We start from the raw sequence: 15,488 nt of genomic DNA, 5'->3' as shown, positions 1-15,488 counted from the left end.
CTCATGTGAGTTCTGCACGATTTCTCCGCCTGCCAGGACAGACAGGGAGGCCCTTCCAGAACCGATTCCCCCCCGCCCTCAGTGCTGGCAAACCTAGTTGGGCGATACCGGAAGTGCTCTCCCTGCCTTCCGCCACGGCAGCTGCGGAGCTCGAGGCTTCAGTTGGAGAGGTGTGGCCTCGTATATCTACAGAGGGACGAGTTCCAGGATTGGACAAGTGTCCAGGTAGACAATCTTTGTTAGAAGTAAAGGGACACACTCCTCCCAGAACTCGGGTGGTCCCGTAGAGCCCCTCCCTATCTTAACTTGCGCCATCCCGACCGTCAACCCCCGAGTGGCTCAAAAGTGACCGTTAGGCCCAACACCCCCCTACTTCCACCAGGAGAATCTGTGGGATGGGAAGCCTTGGTCTGAAGGGGAAGCCTCAAGTCAGCAGAAGGAGTCGTAAAAGGACTGGTCAGGAGTCAAATTCAGTATTCTGGGTTAGAATTAAGGTGACAAGCCCCTGATGAACAGAGGCGGCCCACAGAGTTCCGTTGGCCTCTGTCTTCTGGGTCTTTAAAACGGTACCCTTAAGGGGATCAACAAAGGCAGTTGTTCTTGGAGCCAAGATAGAAGAATCTCCCTATGGAGGCTATACACGCCTTCTTTTCCTCTGTCTTCTAGGGTGAGCTCTTCATCAACCTTGGCAGCTTGAGCAACTGTCTGCGGTCCCTGACCAGTCATCATGCCTCGGGGTCAGAAGAGTAAGCTCCGTGCCCGTGAGAAACGCCGCCAGGCCCGTACTGAGACCCAGGGCCTAGAGGTTGCTAAGGCCTCTGGGGCAGCAGCAGCAGGAAAGCCCCCTTCTTCGGTTTTTGGGGACAGACCTGAGAATCTGCCTGCTGCTGGGACACCCAGCACTCCTGAGGCACCTGAGGGAGCCACTGGTGCTACTGCAGCTAGTTCAGGCACCAACTCAGCTGAAAATATCAATAGCCCAAGGGCGGAAAGCACAAGCTTCCCCAAGGGCGCTGAGAGCTCACTCAGTGAGATTTTAAATAAGAAAGTGGTTCTGTTGGTGCAGTTCCTGCTGCAGAAGTATCAAAAGAAAGAGCCAATTAGAAAGGCAGAGATGATGAAGTTTGTTATCAAACAGTACAAGAGTCATTACAATGAGATCCTCAAGAGAGCTTCTGATCATATGGAGCTGGCTTTTGGTGTTGATTTGAAGGAAGTGGATCCTACCAGGCACTGCTACACCCTTGTCAACAAACTAGACCTCTCCTATGATTCAGCTCTGAATGAATATGAGCACATGCCAAAGACCGGCATCCTGATGATTGTGCTTGGTGTGATCTTCATGAGAGGCAACTGCGCCCCTGAAGAGGCGATCTGGGAAGTGCTGAATATGATGGGTGTATATGCTGAAAGGAAGCACTTCATTTATGGGGATCCCAAGAAGGTCCTCACAGAAGATCTGGTGCAGCTCAAGTACCTGGAGTACCGCCAGGTGGCCAACAGTGAGCCTCCACGCTATGAGTTCCTGTGGGGCCCAAGAGCCCATGCTGAAACCAGCAAAATGAAAGTCCTGGAGTTTTTAGCCAAGGTTCACGATACCGTCCCCACTGCCTTCCCATCCTGGTATCAAGAGGCTTTGAGAGATGAGGAAGAGAGAGCCCGAGCCAGAGCTGCAGCCAGGGCTCGTACTGCTGCCCTGGCCAGTGCCCGCTCTAGAGCCAGAGCCAGCACCTCCTCCCAGGCTAAGTGAAATTCAAAAAGGTGTGTCAGCATTCTAACAGTGGAGGGCCAGGGTGGGACTGGAGAAGTGTATACCATCCTGGAGTTCCTGGTATATATTGCTAACTTGAAATTTTACCTTTCTCTTTTTTTTTTCTTTTTTAGGTTGAAAAAGAGCAGTAACATTCTAAGCTGTGGATGACCAGGGTGGGCCCACAGGGAAAATTATAATATCATCTTTGTGTTTCTGTTCTATATGGTAAACAAGAGTTTAATCTTTTCTCTTTTCTTTTTCTATTTTTTCCTCTCTCTTTCTCTCTCTTCCTTCCTTTCTTTCCTTAATGTTTTCTTTTAAAGAAGATATACATTTCAGAATCTAAACTTAGTGATTTTGGTTACATATTAGATTTAATCTAATAGATTTAATATAAGAGTTTTATTATCTTGCAACATAAATTGGGAAACCTTTAGTATATATTGAACTAGAACAACACAACATGGCATGGTAAAAGGCACTTCTTTGGACATGTGAAAAAATGCAACTGTAAAATTACTGGGATGAAAACATGCAGGGGGGTAAAATCTTTAAAAATGTGCAGTTCTTGGTTTCCCTTAATCATTTTAATCTGTTATTCTATAAAAATAAAAGATACATGCCTGGCTTTGCTTAGCTTATTAAGGAACATAAGAGAAATAAAACGTTTATAAACTGGAACTCATGCTGTCTGTCTCATTCATTCCCCAAATATTAATTGAACATCTGCTCTTTGAAAACTATTGTGTTAGAAATGGTGAAACTAAGATACAAAACACCCCTGCCTTTAGAATTGTACAGTTAAGGAGAAGTAATTCTATACAGAACATGGTAAAATACTCCTTAAGACTTAAAGGAGTAAGGAGGTAAGGGGACAAATATGGGGTTTGGAGAAGTGGGAGGGGGAAGATGTTTGGCTGAAAACAATAGAGTGCAAATTCCCTGGGGAATGGTAGTTTGGGGTTTGGGGAAAATACAAGTCTCTCAGTGGGCTATCCTGTTCATTTAAGCTGGGTGGTAGGCTAGATGAGGCTGTGGGACTGATGAACAGAGGCCAGGTATACAAATGGTGTTTACTCAGTGCTGGAGGACAAAACCCTGGAATGCAAACCTGCTTGTAACAGTTACTTTAGTATCAATATACCAGAGGAAAAGCTTCTCCTGGGCAGAAATGGAAGGTGTCTGGCGCTCTTGTTCACGTGCAGCTGAACACAGACCACAACCTAGCTGTTTTATGTACAGCATCTCCAAGGAATTTCTGAGAAGTAAAGGTGATACTCCCTTGAGGTGGAATGCTGAGAACCAGCTCCTAAGGCATCAGAAAGGCATTTTAATTAGGTTATCTTGGGTGTAATTTTGCAAACTCTTAAGGGAGGGCTCCATGTCTGATGGTGAAGAAATGAATAAAAATACAGGCAATTTGGATGGAAAGGCACCCAGGGGGAAGTTGTTGGTCCTTGACACAAATTCTAGGACCTTGGAGTTGCATCCAACTGGGATAGACAACCACACACACAAATTCAGTAATCCTCAAATGGGGGAATTTATTTTGCTTTTCTTGCTAAGCAGAATTATGGGATCATTAGGTGGAAAGCTGCATCATATTTGGTGATACCACCCAAATTAATATAACAAAAATCTTTGCAGAGGGGAGGGTGGTACCATCTGCAGTAAAAAAAAAAAAAATCATATACCTGCCATACATTAAAGACGCTAGTCAAGTGCTTCATATTCATTGCATATATTCCAACAGTCCTACAAGGTAGGGCTTATCAGACATTGCAGATGAAGAACTTGTAGTTTTCTCAAGCTCACATAGCTGATAAGTGAAACAGCTGGGACTAGACCCCTGGTCCAAATTTTTCTAGAGCCCACAGTTGTCCACTCCTCCAGCCCGAGGCAGACCTGTCTCTTCATTCTCTGTTATTCTCACTACTACAAGATGTATCACATACTATTAAAAAACAAGATGCTCCATTCAAAGTATAAAAAGCAATCCTGATGAAAGTGAATATGAGGATGAAGCACAGTTTGAGGCTTATCTGTGGGCCTCATTTGCTGAGGATCCCCTTGTCACTAACTAGCCCCAGGGATCTGTGATAGCTGAGTCTGCTCACATATGGGCACAAGTCCTGTTCCAGCACTTCCCTGCATTATAGCTTGTTTCCTCCAGGTCTTCCCCAGTGTGCCCTCTTGCCCAAATCAAACCTCATATGCTGACGAGTTCTCCACTGTGACCTCTGGAGCTGCATCCTGCTCCCTGTGACACAAGCAGTCCAGAGTCATCTGCCCTCCCTTGATTAGAGCATTCCAACTCTGCACATGAAGGTCCCATCCCTGCCAGTGGAACCACTGATTGTGAAGTCTAGATACCTAGTTACCACAGCCCCACTCCAAGCCCACAAATCTCAAAGTGTATTTCAAATAAGCTGGTGATCACAATCTTATCTCTTACAGAATACTGGTTCTTGATATCAGTTTGAAGGTACATGGGGGATTTTTGTAAGTGACCCAAATATTGTTGGTAAGATTCTGCAGGGATGTGTTTTGTGACTGGCCACCGCTCCAGTATTCTTGTCTGGAGAATTTTATGGACAGAGGAGCCTGGTGGGCTACAGTCCATGGGGTCACAAAGAGCCAGACACCACTGACTAACACTAACACTGAATACACACACCAATGAGTGAGCTTACAAAAGCCTTCCTTATAAGTTGAAGATGAGAAAAGACCATGGAAATCACTCTCTAGTGAACATCTACTGAGGCTGAATTCCTCAGAACCACAGTCCTTCTAGGAGAGGAAAATGATTCCTTGGCACACATGCTGCCTTTGAACAATAAAGATCAAAAGAATTCACCATCCTTCATATACCACTTATCTCAGTTCATGCCCCAGAGAAAAATCCTAGTTTTCCTTTGTGCCTAATGTCACCTATAAATGTGTTCTACACGTTCATTCCAATCCACTTGTACTTGGGAAGACCCGTGTGACTACACAGACACTGAAATATGAACAGAAACAGTGTTTGTCACCCCCTGGGCCAAGGTATTTGAGAGCAAGTATGCCACCTCCAGGCTTTCTGTCCTATTCAGCAGCAAACATAGAGACTGCTAGTTGAGAAGTGGAAGCACTGATGGGAGCAGTCTGATCCCTGGGTTGTATGACAGTGGAGGCCCCTGTCTACCCACATTGGACTTCATATGTATAGGAATAAATTGTTGCCTTACGCCATGTGGGTCCACATGTTTTGTCTGTTGCATCAGTTACTTTAACGGATTAATGCATACCTACTATTTTGGTAGTTAGATGTACTTAAATATTATAATTACAAAGGTAGTAAATAGTACATGTATTTTTCTTGCAAAAAATTCTAACAATACAAATATATTACAGTCTCCCCCTTCCCTCAAAATCCAGCCCCCTCCTCAGAGGCAACCACAATTAACAACGTGAAAATGAAAAGTGAAAGTGAAAGTTGCTCAGTCCTGTCTGACTCTTTGCGACTCCATGGACTATAGAGCCCATGGAATTCTCCAGGCCAGAATACTGGAGTGGGTAGCCTTTCCCTTCTCCAGGGGATCTTCCCAACCCAGGTATCAAACCCAGGCCTCCTGCACTGCAGGTGGACTCTTTACCAGCTAAGCCACAAGGGAAGCCCAACAACCTGATGTGTATCACTTTAAAGCTAATCTGAGGCTTTCTCATATGTAGATGCACTGTAAAAATATATTGAGGACTTCCCTGGTGGTATAGTGGATGAGAGTCCTCCTGCCAATGCAGGGGACATGGGTTCCATCCCAGGAATCTTCCAGGAAGATCCCACATGCCGCAGAGCAACTAAGCCCGTGCACCACAACTACTTAGCCCATGCTCTAGAGCCTGTGAGCTGCAACTACCAAGCCCATGTACCTGGAGTCTGTGCTCTGCAATAAGAGAAGCCACTACAATGAGAAGGCTGAGCACCACAACTGGAGAGTAGCCCCCACTCACTGCAATGAGAGAAAGCCCACACACAGCAACAAAGACCCAGTGCAGCCAAAAATAAATAAATTTTAGAAATGTATATTGAATTTAACATACATGATCAACAACGTACATATTGTTCTGCCTCTTGACCGTGTCACTTAACAAAATGAATGCAGGATATTTCCATGACAGCACACATAGATCCATCATACTCTTTTAACTATTCTCTAGGGTTATTTTTCTTTTAAAAAGCAAATGTTTATTGAGAGATAGTTAATAAAAAACTGCAATTTTAAAATGTACAACTGGATGAGTTTGGACATTTACATACCCCTGTGAGGGCTTCCCTGGTAGCTCAGCTGGTAAAGAATCCACCTGCAATGCAGGAGATTGGATTCAATTCCTGGGGCAGGAAGATCCGCTGGAGAAGGGATAGGCTAACCACTCCAGTATTCTTGGGCTTCCCTGGTGGCAGAGATGGTAAAGAATCCACCTGCAATGAGGGAGTCCTGGGTTCAATCCCTGGTTTGGTAGGTCTCCTGGAGGAGGGCTTGGCAACCCACTCCAGTATTCTTGCCTGGAGAATCCCCATTGACAGAGGAGCCTGGCTGGCTATAGTATATGGGGTTGCAAACAGTCAGACATAACTGAGCAACTAAGCACAGCACAGCACAGCACATACACCTGTGAAATCATCACCACAATCTCAAAAGTGTCCTCATGTCCCTTTGGTTTTTTCTTTCAGAGTGAAAACACCTGACATGAGTTCTATGCTCTTTCAAACTTTTTCAGTATTGTTGCCTATGGGCACTATGTTGTATGGCAGATCTCTAGAACTAATTCATTTTGCATGTCTGAACCAGTATAACAATTGAAAGAAAAAAAGTGAGAGTGTTAGTCCCTTAGTCATGTCTGACTTTTTGCAATGCCATGGACTGCCAGGGTCCAGCCTCAGCAGAGTCCAGGGATATCCTCAGGATGGACGAAGTCGGCGAATGAAGAAAGATAGAGAAAAAGATAAGGAAAGAACAACACGGGGTGACCAAGCTTCAGTGAGCAAGGCCCGTTTTACTTTATTTTCCTCAGGGCTTTTATACCTTGAGTTGTACATACAGCAAGGTGAAAAATGCAGAGTCAACTCAACATTCCATTAGTATTAGCTTTTTATCAATACCAGGTTCTTTTCTGCAAGAGTCTTTCTTTTTTGTACATCATCTTCTGTCCCGGAGGCCTGTTGATATTCCATGACCTCTTTTTGATAAATGTTGGTCAGCCAAAACAATAATCTTCCTTTAAAGTGTTTCTTCTTAAATTCTTAGCCTGCAACACCCTTAAAGTACAGAGTTACATTTTTACGGAGCAAAGATTCAGCAGGTTACAGCAAAGAAAGAACTTATTAACTCAAAGTCTAATGTTGCTAATGTTAAAGCTACTGCTCGTTATTTCTATATCTTAACTATATGCACTCCCAGGAACACAATGGATAAGGGATGTGAGAACTTGGCAGTAAGCATAGGCTCAACAATGTCGCAAGAGTCTGGATAAACCTGCCAAGTAAGCTAGAATGCTAACAGAGGGTTTGAAACACTCCTTTCATGCCCAGGAGATTTATCAACTAGAGCCCTAAGTTAACTCTTTGGTCTGGGACAGCCCCCTGCTAATGTCAGAAGCGTAGGTGAAAGACATAAAATAATAAGACAGACAGATTCTGGTTTGGGGGTAGAAGCTCGAGCATGTCCAGGGGGTCCGCTGAGTCCTGAGGCCTTGCTTATCAGAACTCTTCTGCATGACCTTGTCATGGGTTGGATGGCCCAGGGAGTCCCTCGAGTCCTGCATGACCTTGTCATGGGTGGGATCTCCCGTGCTGGCTCCCGGCAATGGACTATAGCTTGCCAGGTTCCTCTGTCCATGGGATTTCTGAGGAAAGAATACTGGAGTGGGTTGCCATTTGCTTTTCCAGGGGATCTTCCTGACCCAGGGATCACACCTGTGTCTCCTGCACTGCAGGCAGATTCTTTACTGTCTGAGCCACTAGGGAAGCCCATTGAGCAACTCCTCATTTCCCCCTCACCCTAGCTCCTGGTAACTACACTTAATTCTCTTCTTCTATGAGTTTGATAATTTTAGGTACCTCCCTTAAGCAGAACCATGCAGTATTTTTCCTTCTGTGACTGGTTTATTTCACTTAGCATAATGTCCTTCAAGTCCATCATATTGCTGCAAATGGCAGGATTTCCTCTTTTAAGACTGAATAATATTCCATTATGTATGTGAATGTATGTATGTGTATGAATCACATTTTCTTTCTTCATTTACCTTTGATGGACATTTGGGTTGTTTCCATATCTTTGCTGAATAGTGCTACAAGGAACAGGAATGCAGACATCTTCTCAAGATCCTGATTTCCATTCTTTTGAATACATATCTAGAAATGAGATTGCTGAATTATATGGTAGTTCTACATTTGACTTTTTAAAGAAACTTTCATACTGTTTTCTATAGTGGCTGTACCATTTTACATGTCCAACAACAGTATACAGGGCTTCCCTGATGGCTCAGCAGGTAAAGAATCCTCTTGCAATGCAGGAGACACAGGAGATGTGGGTTCGATCCCTGGGTGGGGAAAGAAACCCAGAAGGAGGAAATGGCAACCTATTCCAGTATTCTTGCCTGGGAAACCCCATGAACAGAGGAGCCTGTCAGGGTACAGTCCATGGGGTTCCAAGAGTTGGACATGACTACACAAGCATGCAGTGTGGAAACAATACACAAAAGTTCAATTTTTCAACATCCTAGCTAACATTTCATTATCCTTTTTAAAAATTATAACCATCCTAACTGGTGTGAAGTATTATCTCATTGTGGCTTTGACTTTCATTTTCTTGATAATTAGTGATATTGAACATCTTTTCATACCTTTTGGCCATTTGAAGGGAAGATCATCAGGAAGAATACGATAGGAGCAATCAAGGTGTTGCAAGTCTTCATTATGCACAGATGTTAATTGCATATCATGGGATCTCCAGTCATCATGTTCCAATCTTCATTCCAAGAAAAAGACAGGTAAGGATTATCTTACTTCTGTTTGTGTGATAATTAACCATTCTCCTCCTGATGGACATTAAAAACTGTTTGAGATTTGTTGCTATGAGTAATAGAACTGAAATCAGTATCTTTGAATATGAAATCTTAGACAGATATGCATACTTTCTCTCAGGAAAGGCATAGTAACATGCAAACTTGATTAAACTGGGCAGAGTGTGAAGACTTAAAATTTTTACAAATATTGCTGAACTTCTGTTCCAAAAATGCCATATCAATTTATAGTCTCTCAGATTCATGTGTGTGAATGCTTTACATTCTCACAGACATTTTATTTCATCAGTCTTTTAAATTTTGGCCAAATTTTGGGATGAAAGATACTGTCTCATTGTTATTTTAGTTCCTTATTTTCAAATAGGTTGAGTATAAAATTAAACTCTCATCCACATGGAGCTGGACTTCAGCATTAATGTCTTGAACGCCAGGATTCTCCTAGGTGTACTTCACATTCTGAAATATCAACAAGACATCCCTCCTTTACTTTGAAAAGCAAGAACTCAATGAGAATGATCAGTTGCTGGGCAAGAGAACTGGGCAGGACGCCCTTAGGTAGTGAAGATCTGAGATCAGAAAAATTGCCAGAGGTCATGAGAGGCCACATGAAAAACCTCATCCAGAGAGCCCATGGCAGGCTGGCAGGCAGCATTCTGGATTTAGAGTTTAGCAGAAGGGAGAGAAGGGACTATAAGGGGAGAAGGTAGAAAATCTGGGCAGAGGGTTCAAGATCACTTCTGTTAATCACCTTGGGAAATGTCTGAATTACCATCAGCAGCTGGAAGTTGAGAAGTGTCTGGGCATATCTACTGGATGAAAAGCCTAGACAGGCATGCCAAACATCTCACATACTTTGAATTCTCTGTGTCTACCATCAGGCAGAGTATAGGGAGCTTTTCTGTGTCACCCAGTGATTCTAGATGCTGGGAGAGCTACATCTTTTGACTATTCTGGTGGTTCACCGCATCCTTGTTAGCATTCTTGGCTGGGAGCTGTACTAATGGCTGCCAGAGACTGGTATTTTCACCCTGTGTACAGGCCCTCCTCCATTGAATTGGGGGCAGTATGAGTGGGAAGGCTCGGGAAGTGGTGACAGTTGAGACAGAACACAAATACCAGTAAGCAGTGGAAGAGGACCTAAAACTGCAGAGAAGGAGAAACTGGCGGGAGATATCCTGAGGCTAATTACCTTAATGACTGCATATAAAGAGCTGAGTGTGGACATGTCTGGAAAAAATAACCTAGATGACATCTCCAACTCAGACTGTCCCACATGGTTCCTGAATTCTTTTTTTTTCAGTTCTATTTCTTCTCAATAACTGTGTAAAATTCAGTTCAGTTCAGTTAAGTCACTCAGCCATGTCCGACTCTTTGCGACCCCATGAATCACAGCACGCCAGGCCTCCCTGTCCATCACCAACTCCCGGAGTTCACTCAGACTCAGGTCCATCGAGTCAGTGATGCCATCCAGCCATCTCACCCTCGGTCGTCCCCTTCTTCTCCTACCCCCAATCCCTCCCAGCATCAGGGTCTTTTCCAGTGAGTCAACTCTTCGCATGAGGTGGCCAAAGTACTGGAGTTTCAGCTTTAGCATCATTCCTTCCAAAGAAATCCCAGGGCTGATCTCCTTCAGAATGGACTGGTTAGATCTCCTTGCAGTCCAAGGGACTCTCAAGAGTCTTCTCCAACACCACAGTTCAAAAGCATCAATTCTTCGGAGCTCAGCTTTCTTCACAGTTCAACTCTCACATCCATACATGACTACTGGAAAAACCATAGCCTTAACTAGATGGACCTTAGTCGGCAAAGTAATGTCTCTGCTTTTGAGTATACTATCTAGGTTGGTCATAACTTTTCTTCCAAATAGTAAGCATCTTTTAATTTCATGGCTGCAATCACCATCTGCAGTGATTTTGGAGCCCCCAAAAATAAAGTCTGACACTGTTTCTACTGTTTCCCCATCTATTTCCCATGAAGTGATGGGACCGGATGCCATGATCTTCGTTTTCTGAATGTTGAGCTTTAAGCCAACTTTTTCACTCTCCTCTTTCACTTTCATCAGGAGGCTTTTTAGTTCCTCTTCACTCTCTGCCATAAGGGCGGTGTCATCTGCATATCTGAGGTTATTGATATTTCTCCCAGCAATCTTGATTCCAGCTTGTGTTTCTTCCAGTCCAGTGTTTCTCATGATGTACTCTGCATATAAGTTAAATAAGCAGGGTGACGATATACAGCCTTGACGTACTCCTTTTCCTGTTTGGAACCAGTCTGTTGTTCCATGTCCAGTTCTAACTGTTGCTTCCTCACCTGCATACAGATTTCTCAAGAGGCAGGTGGTCAGGTGGTCTGGTATTCCCATCTCTTTCAGAATTTTCTACAGTTTATTGTGATCCACACAGTCAAAGGCTTTGGCATATTCAATAAAGCAGAAATAGATGTTTTTCTGGAACTCTCTTGCTTTTTTGATGATCCAGCGGATGTTGCCAATTTGATGTCTGGTTCCTCTGCCTTTTCTAAAACCAGCTTGAACATGAGGAATTTCACGGTTCACGTATTGCTGAAGCCTGGCTTGGAGAATTTTGAGCATTACTTTACTAGCGTGTAAGATGAGTGCAATTGTGCGACAGTTTGAGCATTCTTTGGCATTGCCTTTCATGATTTCACAACTGTGACGGGTGATTTATTTACTTTAAATGTTCAGAACAGATTTTAATTTTTATACATAAAAATTTCATTAAAATCCTAATATACCAAATATTGGCAAAAATCATGAACAATAAACAGGAAACATAAATGCAAATGAATAATAAACATAAGAATATGTTAAACATGAAAAAATAATGTTATTTTTTCACTTATCAAAGCAAAATTATAAACCTAATTGTAATTATGTTACAGTATTCCCATATATCCAAATAACTGTTTGGTTGTGGGGTTGTTGTGTTTTGTTTTGTTTTGTTTTTTGTATCTTTGGCTACTTTTGATATCCATGTGATGGTGGCCTCACAGGATAACTTTGGGAGTGTTTCTTTCTCTGCAATTTTTTGGAATAGTTTCAGAAGGATAGGTGTTAACATTTCCATAAATGTTTGATATAATTTGCCTGGGAAGGCATTTGCATGTGGGCTATTGTCTGTTAGAATTTTTAAAATTACAGTTTCTTTTTTTTTTTTTTTTACATTTTCTGGTTTTTTTTTTTAATTTTTTAAATTTTAAAATCTTTAATTCTTACATGCGTTCCCAAACATGAACCCCCCTCCCACCTCCCTCCCCACAACATCTCTCTGGGTCATCCCCATGCACCAGCCCCAAGCATGCTGCACCCTGCGTCAGACATAGACTGGTGATTCAATTCTTACATGATAGTATACATGTTAGATTGCCATTCTTCCAAATCATCCCACCCTCTCCCTCTCCCTCTGAGTCCAAAAGTCCGTTATACACATCTGTGTTTTTTTTTCCTGTCTTGCATACAGGGTCGTCATTGCCATCTTCCTAAATTCCATATATATGTGTTAGTATACTGTATTGGTATTTTTCTTTCTGGCTTACTTCACTCTGTATAATTGGCTCCAGTTTCATCCATCTCGTCAGAACTGATTCAAATGAATTCTTTTTAACGGCTGAGTAGGTCTGTTCGTATTTCCTGCTTCTTTCTTTGGAGACTGTACTTTTCTAAGAAATTGTCTATTTCTTCTAAGTTTTCCATCTTATTGGCATACAGTTGCTTATAGTAGTCTCTTATGTTCCTTTGTATTTCTGTGGTTTCCATTTTAATTTCTCCTCTTTCACTTCTAATTTTATTAATTTGAGTCCTCTCCCTTGTTTTTTGTTCATGAGTCTGGCTGAAAGTTATCAATTTTGTTTATATTTTAGAAGAATCAGCTTTTAGGTTCATTGATCTTTTCTATTCTTTTCTTCATCCTATATCATTTATTTCTGCTCTGATCTTTATGATTTCTTTCGTTCTACTAACTTTAGATTTTGTTTGTTCTTCCCTGGCTGTTTTAGGTATAAAGTTAGGCTGTTTGAGATTTTTATTGTTTCCTGCTAAGTTGCTTCAGTCGTGTCCAACTCTGTGTGATCCCAGAGACGGCAGCCCACCAGGCTCCCCTGTCCCTGGGATTCTCCAGGCAAGAACACTGGAGTGGGTTGCCATTTCCTTCTCCAATGCATGAAAGTGAAAAGTGAAAGTAAAGTTTCTCAGTCGTGTTCGACTCTTAGTGACCTCGTGGACTGCAGCCTACCAGGCTCCTCCGTCCATGGGACTTTCCAGGCAAGAGTACTGGTGTGGGGTGACATTGTTTCCTGAGGTAAGATTGTATTGCTATAAACTCCCCTCTAACTCCCCTCTTAGAACTTTTGTGTTCCATAGGTTTTGGATCATCATGTTTTCATTTTAATTTGTCTCTAGGTAATTTTTTTTTCCTCTTTGATTTCTTCAGTGATCTATTGGTTATTTAGCAAAATATTGTTTAGCCTCCATGTGCTTGTGTTTTTTAAGCTTTTTTTCTTGTAGTTGGTTTTTAATCTCATAGCATTCTGGTTGGAATATATAGGCATATATACATACACACACATATACATTCCTATATAGTCATACTCATACTATACAAAAAAGCTGAAGCTCCAATACTTTGACCACCTGATGAAAAGAGCTGACTCATTGAAATAGAGCTTGATGCTAGGAAAGACTAGGGACAAGAGGAGAAGGGGGTGGTAGAGGATGAGATGGTTGGATGGTATCACTGACTCAGTGGACGTGAGTTTGAGCAAACTCTGGAATATAGGGAAGGACTGGGAAGCCTAGAGTGCTGCAGTCTATGGTGTGGTAAAGAGTTGTACATGACTTAGTGACTGAACAACAATAACAACACTTATACTAACAAATACACACAATTGGTAGTTGTTTCTGTGTGAGCACCCATGCAGATACTTAACCCAGAAGGAGACTTTGTTTGTATAGTTCCTTTTGCTCAATTATAAAATGAATGCCCATTACAAAGGCAAATATGCTGAAAAAAGTCAATAAAGAATAAAGAGACCACATCCTCATGATCTTCTGAAAAGCCTCTGAATACATGGGGCTGCTCTTTTACCTTATGTTGAAGGAAGTAGAATCTACCAAACACTTCTATGGCCTTGTCAGCAAACTGGATGTCACTAACATTGGGAGTCTGAATGGTGGCAGGGGCTGCCCAAGATAGTCTTCTGATGAGCCTCCTTTCATGAAAGGTAACTGCCCTACTAAGGAGGAGATCAAGGAATTCTTGAATATAATGAGGGTGAGACAGAGAAAACACTTCAAAACACTTCATCGTTAAGAGCCCAGAAATCCTGTCACTCAAGATTTATGCAGGAAAAGTAACTGGAGTGCTAGCAGGTGCCAACAGTGATCCTCCATAGTATGAATTCCTATGGGGTCCAAAGGCCCATGCAGAAACCAGCAAGATGAACATCCTGGAGGTTTGGGCAAGGTCACTTACACTATCCACTATCCACTATCCACTCTCCACAGTTCCTTCCCACACCACTATGAGGAAACTTTTAGAAATGAGGAAAAGAGAACCTGACCAAGTTGTATTGAAGCCTGGAGAGTAAACTATGGCAAGCAGAACCTCATGGGACCCCCCTGATTGCCAATTCCTGGTGATCATGCCTTTGTATATTGGTTTAGGGTGGGGCCTCTGACTTGCTTCTAATTAATATATTATAACAAAGGTGATGAGATGTCACCTCTATGATGACATTACATTATATGTGTTACAGAAATAATTAGAAAAACAAACCATCTTGCTGATTCAAAAATTCCTCTCCACATATTATGCATAAAATAAAAACAAATATAGATTATTAAGGAAAGATCTTTCTTGAAAAAATTATTACCAAGGTACAAAGGGAATTTTGAAATAGGGGGAGGGGAACTATTACAATAGAGGAAAGCTGTAACCATAAGATCTCCAGAATCTCAAGTATTAGGCAAAAAAGGGGTTTTCTTTTCTAGATGGGAGTAAACAACACTAGAAAGAACTGGGTGTGGGGAAAGGGGATGAAGTAGATAGCGTGACTAGATACTGAATCAGAGAATGTTTTACCCTGAGGTCTGCCTATTCTCAAGACAGGTTGTCTGCTAGCTCTGGTGAGAGGAGGCCAAAATTCAGGAGACTGGAAGAAAAAGAGAAGCTTAACCCAAGTTTGGCTAACAAGCATTTTGTTTCAACTGATCACCTATGAAACAAAAAGTGTTATTTCTGAGTATCTGTATGTGACCTTGTCATAGGTAAACAAAAGAACATCCATGAGTCTTATTTAAATTATATGGGGAAGAATGGTTCTTTCAGGTAAGCTATTTCCTGAAACACAAAGCAGGAGGATCTCTTAACCTTCACTGTTTTCCAGAATCACAGGGCCCAGGTAAAATATTAGCAAATAGGAAAAAAATAATTTTAATATTAAATAAACATAAACATATGATGTGCATCACAAGCAAGCAACTAAAGAGATATCAAAGTCAACAAGAAATTTCACCCTTTTATATAGCCAAGCAGATACAACCCATTACATTCACATTCTTGAGATAAAAGATAGCTAGACCTCAAGAAAGAGGACTTTGCTTTGCTAAGTCTCTTCAGTCATGTTCGACTCAAACCTAGATTTTTTAAAATATGCTAGA

At 42.1% G+C, this 15,488-nt stretch overlaps 1 protein-coding gene across 1 annotated transcript; it reads left to right on the top strand.

Moving 5' to 3' along the window:
* Positions 1-727: 727 nt before the first annotated feature.
* On the top strand, positions 728-1,750 carry LOC102178523 (melanoma-associated antigen B18-like). The gene has a single exon (XM_005700981.2). The coding sequence runs from the start codon at positions 728-730 to the stop codon at positions 1,748-1,750; it is 1,023 nt and encodes a 340-aa protein (XP_005701038.2).
* Positions 1,751-15,488: the final 13,738 nt, after the last annotated feature.

This window comes from Capra hircus (assembly GCF_001704415.2).
Source record: "Capra hircus breed San Clemente chromosome X unlocalized genomic scaffold, ASM170441v1, whole genome shotgun sequence".
NCBI classification, from domain to species: domain Eukaryota; kingdom Metazoa; phylum Chordata; class Mammalia; order Artiodactyla; family Bovidae; genus Capra; species Capra hircus.
This window is presented reverse-complemented; position numbering and strand designations above follow the sequence as displayed.